The sequence below is a fragment of the Seriola dumerili genome, unplaced genomic scaffold (assembly GCF_002260705.1).
Source record: "Seriola dumerili isolate Sdu_G_001 unplaced genomic scaffold, Sdu_1.0 BDQW01000199.1, whole genome shotgun sequence".
NCBI lineage: Eukaryota > Metazoa > Chordata > Actinopteri > Carangiformes > Carangidae > Seriola > Seriola dumerili.
Window position 1 is genome coordinate 1,252,062 of NW_019174454.1, and position 21,128 is coordinate 1,273,189.

Genomic DNA, 21,128 nt, shown 5'->3' on the forward strand with positions numbered 1-21,128 from the left:
CTGCTCAGTTTGGAGTTAAATATTAGGACACTTTGATGTGTTTTTAGATGGAATCAAACCACCAACCTTGCAATTTCCCTCTCCGCCACCTGAGCAAGTGTCACCCTCAACCCAATACAATTAAATCAGACATTCCCCCATTATTCACATGGAGCTCTGCATGCAATCACAGGCGTTGGGGCCCACATCATTCATCCCATTTGTCATATTTACATCTGCCATTCCCTGTGGCTCAATCATGCATGGATGTAGTACCACTAATGTTGCTGTTTCTGCTGATAAAAAGGTAAACAGAGAATTGTTTCAGACAAAATGAGCGAGTGTCTAACAAGTAAATACTTTATTTTGAGTCTAAGTGACATCAAACAAGCTGTGGAGCTGTTGTTGTCCTTTAAAGCAATTCAACCAATCAATTCAATCACCTGAAGAGCCATCAGAAGAATCCAGTGTGATGAGTGTACGAAGGCCAAGGTTGCTGCAGCAACCCATCCTTGTCCATCTATAACAGGAACGCTGAACATCCATCCATCCATTTTCTATATCTCCTTATTCCTATTCAGGGTCACCGGGGGGGGGGGGCAGAAGGCAGGGAAACATCCCGGACATGCTGCCTATCTCTCTAGTGACTATCGCAACACCCAGACACACATTCACACCTATGAACAATTTGTAATTTTACATGCACCTCACTTGCATGTTTCTGGAGTACGAGAGGAAAGCAGAGCATAATGATGTACAGGGAGGCTAAGTCTACTGTAAACTGACGAGTTTTTGGCTGATTTAAATCTCAGGCACAAGTTGAGTGCAATTCCAACAGAGGTGATCTTCATTTAAGCAATTACGTGGTGACTCAGGTATGTCCTATTTATAGAGGGGAATTCTTACACAGACATACAGTAAATTGCATATTTGTAATTCATTTAGATCAAATTGTAGAGATCTGTTTACACTTTGACATTAAAGTCTTTTTTGTTTTTTGATGATCTGTGTAAAAAAAAAAAGCCACATTAAATCTGCTTTGATCCAGTGTAGTAAAACAATACAACATGAGGCAAATATTTGAACTTCCTGTGATCCATGTAACCACACTGTCCCTTTCAATTTCCACATAAAATTCACTGAGACCAACACCAATGATTAACAACCATGACCACAGCATTAAGGAAAATGCTATTACATTTTTTTGGCATAATTGTGCAGCCCTGGCCTTAACATGAAGAATAGTGTGTCAGAGGGAAGAAATTATTACAACTCATGAAGGCAGGAATGCACAGGTCTACACTTTACTGCAATCCATTTATGTCTACTCCAGGGCCAATCGGACAGCAACATCCATTAAATCCTTGCAGAAATATTTACAAACACACAAACTTAAGAGACGGTCCGATCCTGAAAACCACACAATGTCACGGGACAACTTGTTAAAAGATTCACATCTCTTCCGTGCCTTTCTCTTACAAAAGAGCCCGAGCAACTAAATCTTTTCCAGCACTGCCCTCCACATGGTGAGAATTCAATAATACTCTTGTTAGCGGTACTGTACACTGTTTTTACTCTTTCCTTCTCATCTCTCTCTCACTCTGCATTCTTTGCATTCAATCCCCCATCTCCTCCTCCTCCTCCCAAAAAGCCCTGAGCGCCTGCCAGCAGTCCAAGGTAATTAAATTACTTAGCAAAGTTTACTTAACAGTAAATGGTTAGCAAAATTTAAGGTGATTGCAAATTTGCTTTCATTCCACTTCAATGGCTGCCCTGTTTAAGGCTCGTCTGCAAATAATTAGCACATACATTTGCATCAAAATCGTTTATACCATATGTTGCAAAATTATGGAAAGCAGCAAATTAAAAATATTCCTTTTCTGTTATGGAAATGTCTACATGTTGAGAGGAGAGAGAGGGAGAGAGAGAGAGAGACGGAGGGAGGAGGGAATGATATCACCATGTGTCTCCAAACACCGACAACAAGGAGGAGAGAAAAAGGAGGGAGGAGGAAGGAGGGCGCAAAAATGATTCAGTTTGGATTTGAACATACTCATAACGGTCTTTTTCAAGAGCTCACCAGATGCTGTTTGAAATCTGCCCACAGAAGAAAAACAAAGCCTTCTCAATCTCTCACCCTCCCTCTCTCTCTCACAAACACACACATACACAGAATCAGGGAATTTCCTCTAAGTGGCTGACATCCTCTCTCTAGTACAGTATATACTGTTCCCTAAAGCAAGCCAAAGAAAGTTGTACACTAATTTGATGAGTACTTTCGGACCCAAGACATTCAGTCTCAGAAAAAAAGACAGCTATTACTGAAATAAGGATAACTGACAACAATATAAAAACAGAAACAACACCTACTCATGCATCAAATAGCAAGGGATTTGAGGGCTGCCACTGATCATTACTTTCACAACTAATCGATTCATTGTTTGGTCGATGAAATGCCAGAATATATTGAAAAACGCCAGACAAGATGTCTTCAGAGGTTTTGTTTTGTCTCACAAACTGTCCAAAACACAAAGATATTCAATTTACAATGAAAAAACTGACAGAGGCAGTAAGTTCTCATATGGGGGAAGCTGGAGAGTGAATCCCAGAGTGTTTGGCATTACTGTTTACAAAATGTAAATGAAATTATTATTTTATTATCAAAATCAAGGTTGATTCATTTTCTGTTGACCTGCTTATCTATTAATCAACAATTGTTTCAACTCTAATTGATTCCATTATTTTAATTAGGGCTGCAACTAAGAATTATCTGTATTATTGATCAATCTGTCGATTATTTCCTTGATGAACTGTTAGGTCATAAGATGTATGCATGGAATGGATTCAGTATATTTTTGGCATTTAGGCAGATGGCTGCAGATTTATTTTCCCGTGATCAACTAATTTATCAATTTAGTTGAAATACGTTTTATTGAAGCTCCACTGCCACACACACACACACACACACACACACACAAACAGTTAGTACAGCTGTATTCTTCCATTGTTCACACCAATACAAGAGAGCACAGAACAGTTAACCTATATGAACATATACACATAGTGAATATGGTGAAGAGTGAAAATAAAACTACTACTAAAAGAACAAACAAGCAAATCCAATCCACAGCCCAGCCTCTAGACCTATCTCCTAATGGCCGCCTGATAAAGAGTGAGAGTCATCATTCAAGTTGATATAGACTTCCTCCAGAAAAGCCATTAATGGGGGGGGGGGTAAAGTTTTCCTGAAATCCTCAAGTTTGTCAAAGCAAAGCTGATTCTTTCAAGGTGGAGGCTTTCCCGTCATTTAGCCAATGTTGTACTGAATGATGTAGCAGTGTTTTGCAGTTCTAGCTATAATTTTAAATGTGAAATTTGCAACACTGTCCTTGTGACACGGCCTGCAGCTAAAGCACTGGAAGGTGGGAGGATGAGAAGGGGGTATCACGAGCTTACTACAGCAAAGAGAAAAACCAAGGCGCAGCAGGACCGGTGTTTATTATACCCATAAAACAAACTCAAAATCAATTGCACATAAACCCCTGATCCATGCAGTCCTAAGGTCACTCAGGCTGTCCCACCATTGACAGACACCTTTGTGCTGAAAGACTTGCTTCTTACTGAAATAAATAAAATCTGTTTCAAACAGATATTTTCTTTAAATTCACATGCACCTTCAAAAGCACAAAAAGACTTATTTTAAAGGGGCCGGAGCAGCAGCTTGACGCAAAGGTCTCTTATTATGAGGTGTGGCTTACTGACTGAGCTCAACAAACCCATCCATCCATCCATCCGTCCATCCATCCATCCATCTCTCTCATATGGAGGTCAGTAGGTCTGCCACCAGTGTCAATCTGGTACTAAGTGAGCAGCAGGGGCTGTTTGATAAAAGCTTATTCAGGTATTTGGGTCCTGTGTAACTGGAGGCCTCTCCCTCTCTCTCTCTCTCTCTCTCTCAGACATAATTACAACTGTTGACTGGAACAGTGAGGTAATGGCACATAAATCCAGCTGATCAATGGTTACAGAGACTAAATTACAGGACGCTCTTGTGCCATTATCCTCCCAAAAGAACAACAGCAGACACATTCCTGCACAGATGCAAAGGGGATTTCTGTTGCACTTGTGTAATTGTTTTGTTTATTTGGATATGGTGGAAGCTATGTAGTTGCAATTTCAGCTTTATGTTTGAATATTTCACACACACACACACACAAAAAAAAAGGAAGCGAAAATGAATATCAAAATAAATCCCTACAATGCATTGAACCTGAAAGCATCTTAAGTGATAGTAATTTGTTAAGTGAAGGCTTTTGAAAGTGGTGTTGAAAAGTGCTGCAGGATAAATATTTGCAAATCTTCTCTATGGACCAGGCTGTTCTAATCATTAAACTACGTGAGTCATAATTTATTCTGCCTGTTCTGATCTTTGACTGAGCCTTTACTGTTAAATCAGAAAATCTAAATTCAACAGCAGTAATGTAGCAAGACAAACCAGTAAATAAAAAATAAAAAAATCAATCCCTGACCCTCACAACAAAATAATAATGTTCAGGTTGTTAACCATTTTTTTTGGCTCAAAAACCCTCCATTCTCATTACAGCAAAAGCCCTCATTTCAGTTCAAACTGCTCAGAGTGAAGTCGCGTGCTGCTGTTGTTGCCACAATAACACGAGTTATTACTGGGTAATTCCCTTGAGAAAATCCCCTTTGAGATGAAGGTCACCGCTGACTGGTGTTTGTGACGATCACCTTTGTCATGTCACACAAAAAGTGGTGCTACGACCAGAGTGACAGTGATGTGATGAAGACGGATAATGTGTGATAACTGCAATTCACTGCCTAACAATTCCTGCGCTGTATTCCAGTGATGACCACTAAATCTACAATGAAAGCGCTGAAGGAACAGAGGGAAAATTGTAAGAATGGGAAAGGAGGAAAACAAATTTATAGAGAAAAAAAAAATTCAGACAGGCCAGGGAATTAAAGATGGAGACTTGGGCCATTTAGAGAACTAGGTCTTGTCTCAGTCTCCTGTCCCCGTCACCTCTTATCCTGGCAGAACAAAGGGCGGCAGCCTCCTAAATGTGGCGCATTAGCCCTTTAGTTCCAGAGGGGGTAAGGTGACACCCTCCATGTATGTGGTCTGTTCGGCACACATCTGTCAGGGCCTAAGGGGGTGGGCTGGGACAGTGGGAGGGACAACGGGAACTGGAAGCACAAGGAAGAAGAAGCGGAGAGCAAGAGAGAAAAGGTTTGTGCGTGTGTGCGTGTGTGTGTGTGTGTCTTCAGGACCCCTACTGTGACAGAGAAGCCTAATACCCCTTATTTACTGTGGAAGAATTAGTCCTATCGCATGATACTGCTAAGCTTGGCTGATCACGCTCCCCTTTGCCTCTTTATGACTGTCACTCAATCAGAGAGCAGATATAAACGGACAGAAAAAACATATAAACAGACACACTGCTACAGACATGCCCATAAACCATCACAGACTTGCAGAAAAGACACAGACACGTCTGGCAAGCTTTAAAATATAGTTAAACTGGGTTGGTTGTTCTGGTGGGCCAGCAGTCTATGATACTGTACACATTGTGTAACGGTAACACTCCCAATTCAATTTTCATTCTTCTCCCTTTTTAACCATTTTTTAAAAAAATGTAGGAGAGATAACATTTGCACAAAAAAACCCTGGATTCAAACATTTTTTAGTTGGTTTGTTTGTTTCCCCTAACTTTTAAATTGACATTTATACCTGGTTTGGCCTTTTTAAACTGAATTAATAGATCTGTAACACAGATTAAATAGAGGTAGCACATCTTGCCACTACAGCATTACTGATATAAAGAGTACTTAAACACTGCTGCTTTGCTGAGGCTTTCCCAAATTTGAAATTTGAAATTTATTTTTGCAAAATATAATAAACACTTGTACATGCTCAGAAATTATGTTAGGAGAGAGAAGTAGTGTAAATGTGCCATATTAATCTAGTTTAAAAGCTACAAATTTACTTTAATATTGATTTTTAGAAAGGATATTCTGTGCAGCACAACTATAACTTCTTTTGGAGAACATTTAAGACTTTTACCAGTGAAAAACAGTGTGTAGCTTCAGTGATAAAGCAAATACTGAGTTGTTCAACATTATTACAATCATACAGATTAGAAGTCCAAATAAAAAAATTTCTTCCTACCAACTCCAACCAGATGTCAAACTGTCAAACCGACAGAAAAAGTTAATTCACACCAGTGGGCCCCTGCCAAGTTCAAGCCTCTGATGAGATCTTAAGGACTGTTTGTTTTGCTGCTGTCAAAGGTTCAAATGGGGAGAAGACGGAGGTTTTGATGACCCTTGGCCCCTCAGGTCCTTAGTGGGTGTTCTGCAAACACTCCCTATTGATGTGTGGATAAGGAGAGGCCCGCTGCCGCGCACAGTGCTCATGCTCATTTGAGTGGAAATGGACACCGCTATGAAAAGAGCCAAGAACCAAGCAAGTGGCTGAAAAGGATAGAGTATAATACACATGTAAGGGTGTCATGGTTGCTGTGTGTGGTGTGTGGTGTGTGTGGTGTGTGTGTGTGTGTATGTGTGTGTGTGTGAGAGACTGAATTTTCTTTTGTGAGTGCATTGGTTTTCAAAGTAGGAGAACTTCTACAGTACATGAATATTATGAATATGAATATTTGTGATGTATTTGAGTATCGAGCACACAACACCGGTACAGAATAACAAGAAAAGTGTATTAGTGAAAGAAGTTTTTCTGTAGCTGCTCTTCTCTTAAGTTGAGAACTGAAGGAGAACGAGAGCAGAACCAAACATACTAAGGATGGGACACCAGTAGGGATGTCACAAGAACCGATACTTCGGCACAAAGTTGATGCAAAAATTCTGAAAATGTGACAGTACTTGTTTTTCTACAGTACCGTAGGTACCAAACATGTACTGTAGATGTGATTCACACTGTACTGACGAGGGCAGTATAATAACCCTACAAGCGTCCTAGTCTGACATCAAAACTTAAAGAGAAGAAGAAGGCAGGCACAGTAAACAATAACAACAACACGTGGAATGGCAGCAGCAAGTGCAGCAACAGGTCCTAAAAATCATGCCAAGATCAGCAGGGACAAGTTATAGACGACCAAAAGCCAGTATACAAACTTTTTAAATGAATACTTATGACTGTCTGTCACCTTGTTAGTCAATTTAAACTACCGCTTGCGCACTGATTATATGGAGGTGTGTGCATGTGTTTTAGCACACTGTGTGTACACCAGCCTCTGTTGTTTTCTGTTTTTTTGCTGTGCTGTTGAATTTAGTGATGAGAATCATAATTTCATTGGTGTTGGTACCGCCTGCCAAAGGTCTGGTATCATGACATTCCTAGACACCGCTGCTTTTCACCATGAAATACAAAAATAATGTCTCAGCAAAATCCAGCCAAGCCTCCTCTTTCATAATAACCTGTGCAGGACATCTCCCTGCAACCTGGTTAGAGCATCATGGGAGAAGGTACCCCAAGTGGGGACAAGCAGTAAAACAAAAATGAACTAATCATGGAAATGAAAGAATAAGTAAAGAAATGAAATACGTAGCAAACATCGAATGAATGACAAATATTTAAATTAATATCTTAATTTAAAATGTCCATATTATAGGTATTTTATAGATATTATGACAATATATTTATTTCATTAATATAAATTTAACGAGAATTATTAATGTTACAAATAATGGAATCGTGAAAATTTTATTTTTATTGATGAAATTAATAAATTAGTTTGTCTTGGAAATATGGGTGTTCTGTGTGTGTGTGTGTGTGTGTGTGTGTGTGTGTGTGTGTGTGTGTGTGTGTGTGTGTGTCTGTGTGTGTCTGTGTGTGTGTGCATGATATGTAGGCCAAGCAGGAAGTGACCCATAAACATATCCATCCAGCTCTTTCATTGGGGGCCAGTGTTGCCCTCCTCCTCTCACCTCCTCATCCCACTCCACACACACGAACACACACACGAACACACACACACACACACACACACACACACACACACACACACACACACACACACACACACTCAAAGCCCCCAGTGAGCGCTAAGCAGGCCAGCGGGCCAGCCGAGGGGGCTCATTACAGGTCCACAGAGCCCCCCAACACAAAGGCCTGAGCCGCTTTAGCCATGGGATGATCTGCTCTCTACTGACTAGAGAGAGTCCATAGACGGACAAAAGGAGGGAGAGAGGGAGGGGATGGGAGAGAAAGAGGTAGCAGAGAGCAGAGAAGAGGAGAGGAGAGGAGAGCCGCGGGCTTTAAGGATGTCAGGAGACCCCGAGAGAGAAAGCCTGGCGGGCGCTCAGAGAGGAACGGAGGGAAGGAGGAGGAGGAGGAGGAGGCTTAAGCTCCACGGCCACGTCAGGACATTAACATTCACACAACCTCCCAACATCTGCTGCTTCCTTCTCGCCCTCCATCCCTCCCTCTTTCCATCCCTATCTCACTCTGTCCGCTAACAACCCTGGAACAAAGACAGTAGGACAGAGAGTGAGGGGACAGAAAGACAGAGAGGGACAAGAGAAAAGAAAATGTAGGAAATAAGTAGAGATGTGAGACTGATGATTTTATAAGCTTTAGGAGCAAGGTACTTAGCAGCCGCAGGTCAGAGGACTTGAGAAAAAAAAATATCCCAAATATTTGTAATTATTCAAACATGATTTAAATTAGCAGGAGCATTCAGTGATTACTCAGAAAAATGAGGAAAGGTAACAGAAAACAAAGCAGAAAGAAAATGATAAATCAGTCTGATTACTTAATGAAAACTGCTTTATCAAGTTCAAATCTGTTGTCCATTTGTATTTTACTGTAAGCGATATGATCACGGGCACCCGAAGGCCTGATACAGTCCAGCCTGGGTTCTCTGCTGAGGACAATCTTTGACTGAGCCATAAACCTGTTCTTTTGGAAGCCTCCAGGAAAGAGAGGAAAACCAGAGACATGTCCAGCACATTAAACCCTCTCCTCTAGCCCTGCGTCTGGCCCTGGGCCTGTGTCTGCACCAGTCTGGCCCACTGCACTCAAAGCCACATGCTCAATTTAATGATGCCTCACCACTATTAGTACAACATTAGCCTTGAGGTGGCAGGACAGGGAGTGTAGGGTGTCTGACATACATTAGAAAAAATATTTGAGCAAAGGAAAACTTCCATTTTTCTAAAGTGACTGTAAAACAAAAGTTTAATTGTCCCCACTCCAAAAATAATCGAAAATTCCCACAGTCCCACAACTATGTAGAGTCGATTCAAAGTATGATGAAATATGTAAAATATGCTTCAAAAAGTTCATATCAGTGAAATCACAGGAGGGGACTGCAGTTGTTCTTTGGACTACAGTACGGCTGAACAAGTCTTAAGTGTGGTAAATACTGTGGCTGCTGGGTGCTTTATAGATGATGTATAGATGCCTGGTTCTTTCATATATTTCCTGTGGTGAAATTAGAGCCCTGTTCTGAAGTCTTGGGCCATGTATGTGTGTGTGTGTATGTGTGTGTGTGTGTGTGTGTGTGTGCATGTGCATGACTGTAAACATGAAGACATCTTTCTCCACAGTCAATCTCTGCCTGTCACATCTGGCTCGCAACTCTACCCCTCGAATACACACTGGAATATATACACCGCGTGCATGGTGACATCTATGACTTATGTACTGTGAGGAGTGTTTGAAATTAAGCTGCAGTGAATATGGGCCCAGAAGCACTCAAAGCGGAGATTGTGTGTATGTATTTCTGTGTGTGTGTGTGTGTGTGTGTGTGTGTGTGTGTGTGTGTGTGAGAGAGAGAGAGATTGTAGTGGTGTGAACAGGGAGGGGTGCTGAGAGTCTGGGAAAACAACCATGAAACCCATCCAGGTCCACAGTGGAGTGTACAGATGAGACTATGGCTCATATACATATACAGTATATATATATATATATATATATACATATATATATATACACATATATATATCTTGATATCTACACGTTTTCATAAGTGGCTTTCCAATTAAATTTCTCTAAATGAACCAGGCCTTTAACTTTAACATTTGGAGTATTTGTGTAAAAATCATCACTGGAACATTGTACACATTGCGTACGGCTCTGGTGTTAGGCTGCCCTGTTTCATGGACAGAGTCACTACTAGTTTTAAATGTCTACATTGCGCAAAACTGGACAAGCTTCCAGTCATCTATATGCATAAATGTTGCTATTTTTACAAATATATTTACATTGTGTATACTTGCTGTCATGCATGTTTATGAATGAAAGCACATGTAGTTAAAGAAATTGTGTTGGATTGACAGACCAGCCAACACTGTCATCCCTAGAGCTACAGTATGCCACTAGCATGACTAAAAAGGTATACTGACAGAAAAGACCCAATTCTGGCTAGAAAATAAGTGATTTTGCACAGTTGATGCAGACTACAGACTGAGGCTACTTTACACAATATTCTCTCACACCACCTGCAAGTTAGGATCCATGAATGAGTGAGTAACCACAAACTGGTAAGTATCAAGACCCCTGGCACTTTTTCTGAAGCCCACTGTGACATAAAAGACAGAATTATCATCCACTTACCTGCAGCCTGCAGGACCATATGCATTCGAACTTTAGCTTGTTCTGCTGGAGTCTGCAGGAGACCGACAAAGATAAAATAAAACAGAAAATTAGTCAACAATAATAATGCAATATACTTATCCCTCCAACACAGAGTTTCTCATTTTTTCTTGGTCAGAGGTGAGGGGCAGCTACAGAATAGAGTCTAGAGCTGGTAGGGGCTCAGCGTGTTGCTTGAGGCCACATTATAGCCACTTGTTAACTCAGAGGCTTTCCAAATCGTCCTCTTAAAGGATGATCTACCTGTTAACATTGCCACTCTAGTGCCTGAGAAATCACAAAGCACAGTTCATGACGGGACAGTCAGCCTCCACACTAACACAACTTTATCTATGTAATCTAGCTCTAAAACTGTTGCGTCCCTTAGGCTGAAATATATTTTACCCATGATAATCTTTAACTGCAACCATTAGAGCGAATGTTCCCTTAAACTGTCCTCATGGAGCACCGGGGGACAACTTCACCAAGCTGCTAGTCTAGTCGTCTCTAAAAACCCTGCTAGTAAAAAACAGAAAGCAACAACATCTCTGACACACCAGGGAGAATCAATGAGGAAGAGATGAAGAGAAATTTAGAGACAAAGAGGGAGAGAGTAAGAGAGAGAGACAGAGAGAGAAGGGAGAGGAGAAGAGAGAAAACAAAAGCTGCTGTAACAAGTCTTTAGAGAGTTGGATAAGAGGGCACAGAGAGCACATTTTACAAAGATCACAGCCAAAGACTCAACATATTCCCCTTCCCATCGTGTGTGTGTGTGTGTGTGTGTATGCATCAGAAACACTTAGCGGGCATGAACGGGGGGAGGGCCTTGTGCTTTGACAGCTGTATTGGGAGGTGCAGCCCTTTTTCCTGACATGCCCTCAAAAGGGCCTTGCTGTAATTCCAATATCACTGCTATTAGATTTGAGGGTCTTAATTGTCAAGGAAGAATGATGGCTACGACAGGGCGTGGAGCTATAAAAGGCGAGCACGCTGCAGATTGCTCTCGGAGGTTTTTCGGCGCTGCCATGGCACGGCGGACCTCGTTACCATGCAGCGGCGGAGACTGTGTGTAGGATTAGAGAGAAATTAAATGCTAATGGGGATGGGATCTGAATCGGCTGCCTGGGAGCATCATTTAGACGACAGGGCCGGGGCGTCGCTGACAGGCAGCGCTTCCTCCTCCCTCCTCCTCCTCCTCCAGAGATAACCCGGCTCTTCCTCCCACCATTCCTTCGCCTGGCTCCCCACCCACAGCAAAAAATCTGATTTATCAAACTGTAAACTTGTCACTTTGTAAAAACGTCACTTTTCGGTGGCAGTCAGGGAAATATAATGACCCCCTTTAATGTAGCAATGTCAGGGTGCTGTATCCTAGATGGAATGCACATCAAGGCACTGCACAGACACAGACTGACACACACTTAATGCAACAAGGATATGTGTGTGTGTGTGTGTGTGTGTGTGTGTGTGTGTGTGTGTGTGTGTATGTGTGTGTGTGTGCATGTGAGTGTGTGTGTGCGTATCCCCTGTAGCAGGTGACATAATGGATCACGCTCATACTGACTCTCAATGCTCGACAGCTGAAATTACCAATCACTATTATGTCGGAGAAGAGGAAGAAAACTTGAGGCCTTCACCCACACACAGACGTATACACACACACACTTTCTATTCCCCTTCATGAAGAACTGATTCAGGCACATTTCAGTCTATTTTTTCTTGCTTTTTGGCATCTTTGCCTTTATGTGAACAGTCTTATAGCAAATGGAGGGATTACATGCCACAAAATAAATGTCCTGAGTAGGATTTGAACCCATTTAAATGGTACTAGGCTTAGCCTGCTAAACAATTAGAACGACAGGGAAATCAGTCTTGGTACGACGAGTCATTTAAAGCAATAACACATCACAGCTTAACTAACCTGTGTGTGCACAATCATCTTAGTTACAGTTTATTACAACGCCCCCTCAATAATTACATTAGCATTTGTTTACATTGGCCTTGAGGCATGTGTAAGGCCATGCACACACACACACACACACACACACACACACACACACACACACACACACACACACAGACACAGATACACACACAGCTCCCTGCTCTTGAAGGGTAATAAGACACTGAATCACATAAGACAGGATACTGCTGCTGTGTTGTCTGTTGCTGTTGAAACTTTCAACCAACTTGCTTTTCTTACACCACTAATCATTGACGTCAAAGCAGATATTTTGTATCACCGGTAAATAGAAAAACACCTGCCCTAATATCAAGGTTTGGAGTGACGTTTTATTAGGGTGTATTGCAGTAGTTTTTTGCAATGTCTGATTCTGCATTGAATTAGCCTTTTAAGGCTGCAACTAACGACTATTATCGATTAATCTGCAGATCATCTTTTCAACTAATTGATTAGATTAATCCTTTTGTTTATAAAATGTCAGTAAATAGTAAATAAATTCTGATGTGATTTTTTTTGAACGACCAAACGGTCCGAAACCCAAAACATATTCAGTTTACTAAACTTAATCTTTGATTTTTCTGCTTAAATAATTACAAAAATAATTATTTGGTTATCAAAACAGTTGTCAATGTTCTGTCAATTGATTAAGTTAATGAACTAGGTTAATCAACTAAGCGTTACAGCTCTATACTCTTTAAATAAATGCAGAAAAGAGAGAGAAAAAAAAAATCAGGGCAAGTGTGCACTTCCTGCCTACAGAACTAAATGGACGCTGAGACAGGTTAATTAAGTTCTAATTATCGACACAAGTAATGTAAAAGGTACTCACAAGTCAGCTCTCAACTAAGCAAACATAATGACACACAACCCACACACAAGTACACACATGACATTTCATGTTTTTGCTTCCCAACAAACTCTATTTTTCACTCTAATTTGCACATGCACGCCCGCTTCCTCTGTGTGTAATTCATTAGTAAACAATAAAAAGGCGTTAATTGTGCTCCCCAGAGGCAGATCTGCGTTCCCCCCACTGGGAGAGAGGCGCCCGCTGCATCTGAAGTGGCTTCGCCCCACAATTAGAAGCGTGCCTTTTCGACACACACAAACAAACATGAGACACTAGGAGGAGGACTCTGTGTGTGTGTGCGTGCGTGTGTGCGTGCGTGTGTGTGTGTGTGTGTGTGTGTGTGTGTGCGTGCGCGTGTGTTTGGAGTGAGTAAAGTGGGAGTGTGTATTGGAAATAAGCAGCGCTTTCCTTACACCACGTAGAAAGGGGGAAACAGGAGGAGGGGGACAAAAGACAAGACAGACACAAAGTTGCTTTTGTTTTCTTCAGAGCTCAGGAAATATGGCAGACAAAAAGAGGGAGTGTGTGAAGAAGAGGGGAGATGAGGAAGAAATTAGAAGATGACAATGAAGAAGGATACGGAAATAGAGGGGACCAGAGACAGACAGGATCAGACGTAGCCATCAAGAGAATCGGTTTTATAAAGTAGAAATGTTCAGACTTTTATTGTTAAATGGTTGGTTCTTACAGAGCCATTGGTGTAGTAAATGGTCTGTACTTATATACTGTGGGACCATTAATGTAAGTACAGAAAAAAGTGTCTCTCCTTCACCCAAGCGCACGCACGCACGCACGCACGCACGCACGCACGCACGCACGCACGCACGCACATACACACACACACACACACACACACACACACACAAACACACACACACACACACACAAAGATAGATGATGAGCTGCTGTGCAAGAAGTAAGTCTGATCATTGGGAGTAGTTTAGGGTTCAGCGTCTTGCTCAAAGACACATGTAGACAAGAGGAGGAATCACAAACCCAACGATTAATTGACCATCTGCTTTACTAACTGAGTCACGGCCGTGTTGCCCTCAGCTGAACTCACGAAAAGTTTTGTAAAGAATGAAAAAGAGGCTTTTAAAGAAGTTCAAACCCTGCCTACTTTCCTTTCCTCTGCTCACCCTGCCACCATCCGACCAGCACCTCTGGTGGAGCATACCAACGCCTTACATGTTGCCCCCTGTTGGAATATCCAGCAATTAGTATTTCACTTTAGCTTTGAGATATCTGTCTTTTGAGCTTTTGGGCTGAAACACTTGACAAGAGCAGGAACTCTCTCTCAATGTTCTATGTGCATTTATCAAATCCAGTCATTCACGTGTCGTGCAGGTGCAGGAATTTTTCCCCTCTCTGTCTCACGAGGTGTAAAGGAACACCCTTTTATAAACATCCTCCTTTTCAAGTAGCTGTCATAAAAGTCTACTATTATTGGGCTGTTATTGCCAAGACCTGATACCCACACCCGCTTGACTCAGGCTAACTCTTGCCCTAAATGTGACAGGAAGTCCAGTACACTCACAGTAGGCCTCCAGCTTGTTTGCTTACCTCACCACAGCGACGACAGACACGCTGAGATACGCTTAACTGAGCCTAAGTGCCCAGCGCCCATCCCATTAGTCAAAAATAAACATGTCCCATTAGAAAAATAAATAACCCTCACGCCACTTGGTAAAAACAATGCTACACTGTGTATACACTGTGTATAATGAGGCACGGCAAGCAGCAAATTTGATCTATTTCTAGTCATGCTCTGGTCCAAGGGGCTATTATTATCATTATTAGGCCTGAGGCCAACCAGACAAAGCAAAGTATGGTGGGTCAGCAGATGAATTAATGCCTGTTAGAGCAGACACAGAGAGGCCGAACAAAGGTCAGATAGGCCGTCTCTGGCCAGATTGTGGTCAGATGGTCGGGCGACTGTCTTACCAAATGATTTACTCCGTCTATCAGACCACACAACAACAAGACTGTGACCAGAAACAGAGAGGAGAAAAAACAGAAAAGAATAAAACTCCACTGCCTTTAAGAAAGCATAAGAGCAATGTTTAACAGCAACACATAAACACACTGCTCTGCTTTAACTCACTATTACTTTTAGTCGACATAATCTGTCTATCCCTCTCATTTTACAGCATGATAATAACCATATTCAGTTCAAGTCATTCTACTAGGTCAACTGAGTAATGAACAAAGACCCAGAAAGTGAGGAAGAGACCAAAGCAGGGCGGGACAATGAAGCAATGAAGAGGTAGATAGAGACTGTAGGTCAGAGAGAGAGAGGGTGAGGCATTGCTGGTCTCCCTGATGATTAGTTGAGCTCTGGAATCGGCAGACACAGTAAACCATCATCTCCCGGCAGCTCCAAGGAGCAGCAGCCAGCGGAGCTCATCACATCTCTACTACAACTCCCCAACTCAACAGAGCACAAGACGTATATGCCGCTATGTACAAAACAATTTCAAGAGAAAGACAAAAAGATACTGTTCAAAGTTTTTGGAAGATTACTGCTGCAACATGAGAACAAAATAAATGTAGTTTATGGTGCGCATGACATGCGGTGCTGTTTTTTTTAGCAGTGAACAGTATTGTCTAATTATAAACTTGAAATCATTAATGATAACAAATATAATTAAATAAATATAGCTGTTCTAGCTAAGTGTATTTTTGAAGGTACGCTGGGTGAGCAACCACATATTCATCCACTATTGACTGATTTACCTGTTCACAGTCCTTTATAACCCTGCAAGTTAATTTGAATTACAACAGAAAAGGTAGTCCCAGGTAACACAAATGATTTGGTCATTTTAAACATTCATCTCCTACATAATTTTCACAAACTTAGCAATATATCACTGAAGATTATTAGTGATAAAACTACTACAAGTTCTCATTTCCTTGGTGCTGAGATAAGACAAATTACATATAATCTCTCAATAAATTGTATGTCCGAGTGTTAGTATGAGGAACAAAAAAAAAATCCAGACAGACTGGTGCCTCTGTCTAAGTTCTCTTACCTTCTGTCTATCTGTCTACACACTCTATTGTCAAGTAAACTTACAGAAGAGTCAGCCTCCTAAAAACTTGCAAGAGCACTTCTTTAAAACTTTTTTGGGGAAACCAAATGACCCGCATGTGAAATGCTCCTCTCCATTTTAAAACAGGTGTTTGAAAACCTGCAGGAAGAAATTCAGTAAAAAAAAAACCCAGCAACATCCTTGCTTCAGACACGTTGTCCCCTTTTCCCTGCTTCCCGTACGCTACAGAAAAAGTAAAGAATCTGAATAAGCTCACAACACTTTTAAATGTCTTTTAAAAAAAATCATCTTGAGAAACAAATGGGACATCAATGACATCAGTCCATCTATTGTGACATAAATCTTAATTGCACCACTGTAACCATTATTATCCGTCAATAAACAGTTTCAATATATACACATACACAGGCACACCACCCACATCAACAAACTCTCTTTATGCTGGAGTTGATATGCTCAATATTCATCTCATTATATTTTTGAAGTCTTCATCTGTTTCCATTTTCTTTCATTTGTTGCATTTCGCTCAGGCTTCCTCTGCATCTCCTCCTGTTCCTCTGCCCCCCCCCCAAACAAACACACAGATATATCCCATACCCAAAAGAGGACAGGGGAAAACAGAGCCCCTAGAAAATGCAATATTTCTGTTTTTAATATCGAGGTCTATAAGATCAGGGCAGAGATGGGTTCCATGGCAATATGTTTATTTATATATTTTATAAGGAAGGGGGAAAAAAAATCTGCCTATCAGTGTATGTATTTGGGGGGCCTGGGCCACTGCATCTAAGCTCATCTTATATGAAAAATAATGTTGTGTATGGCTATACTTTTATATATAATGGCAATATGGGATCAGGGCTCTTTTACAATGTGCCATACTTCAGGCTAGGGCTAACAGCATTTTATGGCCCGCCAGCAGTTCATCTTCATGTCTCAGGCAGGCAGGAGCACTGCATAATAATGTCGTTTCCTGCCCCCAAATGCTATTTCACAGGCCGGGGCTCATTTCTCAAACTTCACCACTTTTACAATTTCCCAAACTTTTATTCCCGTCATTATTACCAACAAGATTTCATTACGTATTTAGAATGTAAACAAGTCTGAGTAATGACACTCCCCCGTCTCCCTGGAATCATTCCCGCTGATGGCTCTGCTGCTATCTCGGGCGCGTGTATTCGTACAGACACACAAGTACAAACACACAGGCTAAAACATGCACGTGCATAGAAATGCACAAAACCCCATGCACTGCGGTTTGCCCACCTACAGCCATACAAAAAGTAGGCATACATACACTTGCGTAAACTGCCCCAGCCAAGATACAACTCAAAAGCAGTAATTTACTACCCCATGTGCATGGGTGTGTGCGTGGGTGTGTGTGGGTGCGCATGCATGTATGTGTTCCCGATAAAGGGGGAGGTGTTGTGGGGAGGAGGAGAGAGTTTTATACTCAACTCACATAAATCATGTAGAAGAAAAATGAGCAAATGTGCAGGCTAACTCATCTTCTCCCCATCCGGAGAAAATGAAATTCACTGGAATACCTATCAAAACTGCAATCATCCAGAGATAATATCTTCTTTGGTCTATCTGCACTTTCCGATTTAATTTCCTCCATGCCCTTGACATCCAGCGATACCATTAAGATGAAGCACATACAGTAAGGGAGTAGTTCTCACGTTTTGATATATGAGATCTCTGCGCTTAATGTAATATCATCATTTGAAAATTAATGCAATCTTTCTTTTGTTTGCGGGGTGTTTTTTTTTTTTTTTGGAAACACTCAGGGAGTGAGCCACAGTGAGACAGGCAACAAGATGGAGAGGAAGACAGTGATGGGGTTCACATGAAAAGGAGACACAGAAAAACAAGTGATATGCAAGAAAGAGGTGGGGTGTGGGTGGGGGGTGGTTGAGTACTTTGTATTTTGTGGAGCGGAGCCAACCCCCCCTCCCCTCCCCCGTGCCAGAATGACATGCAATTACGCCTGGGCCTACCCCAAGTCAGAGGTCACTCAAATTACTCCATCATTTAGCTGCGCCGTCGAGATGAGAGGGAGAGAAGGCGACCCCCTCCCCTCCACCTATGCTTCCACATCCTCCCAACCCCCGCCGCCACATCAAATATCATGAAATCATTAGTGTAATAAGCTTGGGAATCTGTTTGCCGATTATCAACACCACCACCACCACCACCCCCCCTTCCTTTATCTGTCCAGAATCTCTCTCTCTCTCTGGGCTCTTGTCACCTCTTTATCCTATACAGTCATATTAGAGAAGAAAAAAGACAGACTGAGACAAAGAAAGAGAAAGCGATACATAGAGAGTTAAAGACAAAGTGTTTGATGAGACAATTAAAGTTTGACAAAACAAAGGTAGAGCAAAGAAAAATAAAACTGTGAACTCTCCTCAACTTCTGTTATTTTACACCGACGACAGCTCTAGGTCATCTCACTGCCATATTCAGTGATGCTGGGTTTGTCACATTCTTGGTGCGAGTGTGCCGTCCTGGCTACAGCTGTTGGTCCCTATCTGTCAGTAGGCCAACCAAGCTATTTGCCTCAGTAAACTCTTCAACTCTCTAAGGGACACTCGGACAACATGAGCCATGTGAACAACAGACTGGTGGCGCATCGACAAAATGAACTTCCAACCCAATCTTTTCAGAAAAGATAACGCAAGCTTCAAAGTAATGCTAAGAATCTTTTCATGAATAAATTGTTGATGCTGTACAGTATTTTTTCAATAAAACAGCAGCTTCCCCTACAGCAAAATCCAAGGGAGAAAAGAAAAGCCAATGCCGCCTCACCTGCTAATATTATACAGGCTCATTTTCTTTTGTGCTTTTGAACCTACTTGCTTCAACCTGTAAACAAAAATATGAATAAAATCAGCTATACAAAACATGCTGAAGAATCTGTGGGAGTGAGGAATCTGAAATTTAATGAATCAATTTTTTTTTTTTTTTTTGGCGTCACAAGACCATTAACACAATATGGGACCACTTGGGGAGACTTTTGCCTACTTTGCAGAGGTTGAAGCTGGGTTTACTTTATCAAACCAATAAATTATTTTAACATCCAGAGGGCAATATTATTGGTGTGCATCTTTAAAATGAATTTACTCACCTGCTGTAACTTCGTCAGAGAACGGTTTCAGGGGTTATTTTGGTATCAGCTGTTTAAATTTGCAGACTTGCAGCCAGAATCAGCAGTAGCGTTAGCAAAGAGACAGCCACCCAACAAAAACAACTGAAATCAAGTATTTCACTGACAGCAGGTTTAACGAAGAGCCAACAATTCAGCTGACTGTGCAAACCAAACATTCTGCGAGGTAGAAAAAAACATGTGGGCAAGAAATCTGGCCAGAAAAGAAATTTGGGTAACTGCAGACCCTTTCCACCATGACAGTGAAGTTTTTGAAAGATGTGGAAACATTTCAAGAGTGTGTGACAAAATAACTATGAGTTTATTCAGTACAAGAATACTTGTACTGAATAGAAAGAAGGATGCAAAGGACTTCATGTGTGCTGAAATGACCCCAATATGTAAGACTTCTGTACGTATCCCTATACTTAAACAATGTAGTTGTAAATTGATAATGAAAATAAAAGCAGACTTTCAATGACCCTCATTATTGCTTTAAAAAAAACAAAACAAAAAAAAAAACAACATCTCAACTGGATCAGAAAGGCAAAAAAATGCAAATTATGCATTGAGAAAACATAACTGCCACTGCCGTTTCCTGTAAACCATGATCTCAAATAAACCTGCAACCCTAGACTAACCTCTGAACCAGTCTTTCCTGCCTTCTAACATCATATCCTATTCAAACTCCAGACCAAAGACATATCTCCCTCTCTCCCTTGTTCTTCCTCTACCCCTCTCTTCTTCTATCCCTCCCCAGACAGTGTGTGTGGTGGAACGCTGGGTACCACTGCTGGTTGAGCCAATAATCCTGATGAGGCTGATTCTTCAAGTATTGATTGAGCTGCTGGCTTTCTTCTACTTCACTCTAAGAAGCTGTGCATCTGGACTGATTAGCTGCTGTAGGCCACCTCTTTCACCATCGCTCCATTTCTCCCAGAGCAAGAAATCGTCCAATTCAAACTGAGGCACTTGTGTATGTGTGTTCATGAGTGCCTGCTTGGACGTGTATGTGCGTGTGTGTACAAAAGCAGAGACTAACGCGGAGCACTGGGAGCAATTAACTTCAGTCTTTTTCTCTGCATTGCTACTGATCGCATGATTCAGTCAATCTGCTGAAATACGAACACAAAACAAACATGAACAATAAAACAAACCTCAGACCACATAAATCTTAATTGCCCACCTAATTAGTGCACCAGTCATTCACTCATACAGTTAAGTTAACAGGAGGAGGTACTGTTAGTATTCATCATGAAAAATCAAGCACCAGAATAATTTGAACAGACACTTGATTGTCACATCAGGGTAAAAAATTTTGGCAGATATTTTGTTTGTTGTGAGTAAACAATGGAGCCATTACTGACAACCAGTGTAAATGCTTTAATTTAATTTAGGAGGTAATTATTATCTGTAAAAATAAAAAGTGACCCCCTGATAGAGACCGGCTACAAGCTGGCGACACCATGGTAAGTGTCGTTATGGTCGCTGCACTAATCTTAAGAGCAGTACATCAA

At 41.4% G+C, this 21,128-nt stretch overlaps 1 protein-coding gene across 1 annotated transcript in view; it reads right to left on the reverse strand.

The window, feature by feature from the left end:
• rsrc1 (arginine and serine rich coiled-coil 1) overlaps window positions 1-21,128 on the reverse strand; it is a 118,380-nt gene that overhangs the window by 51,765 nt on the left and 45,487 nt on the right. The window contains exon 6 of the mRNA XM_022753847.1: window positions 10,583-10,634. Within this exon, the coding sequence (XP_022609568.1) occupies window positions 10,583-10,634 (52 nt within the window). The remainder of the gene's footprint in view (window positions 1-10,582; window positions 10,635-21,128) is intronic.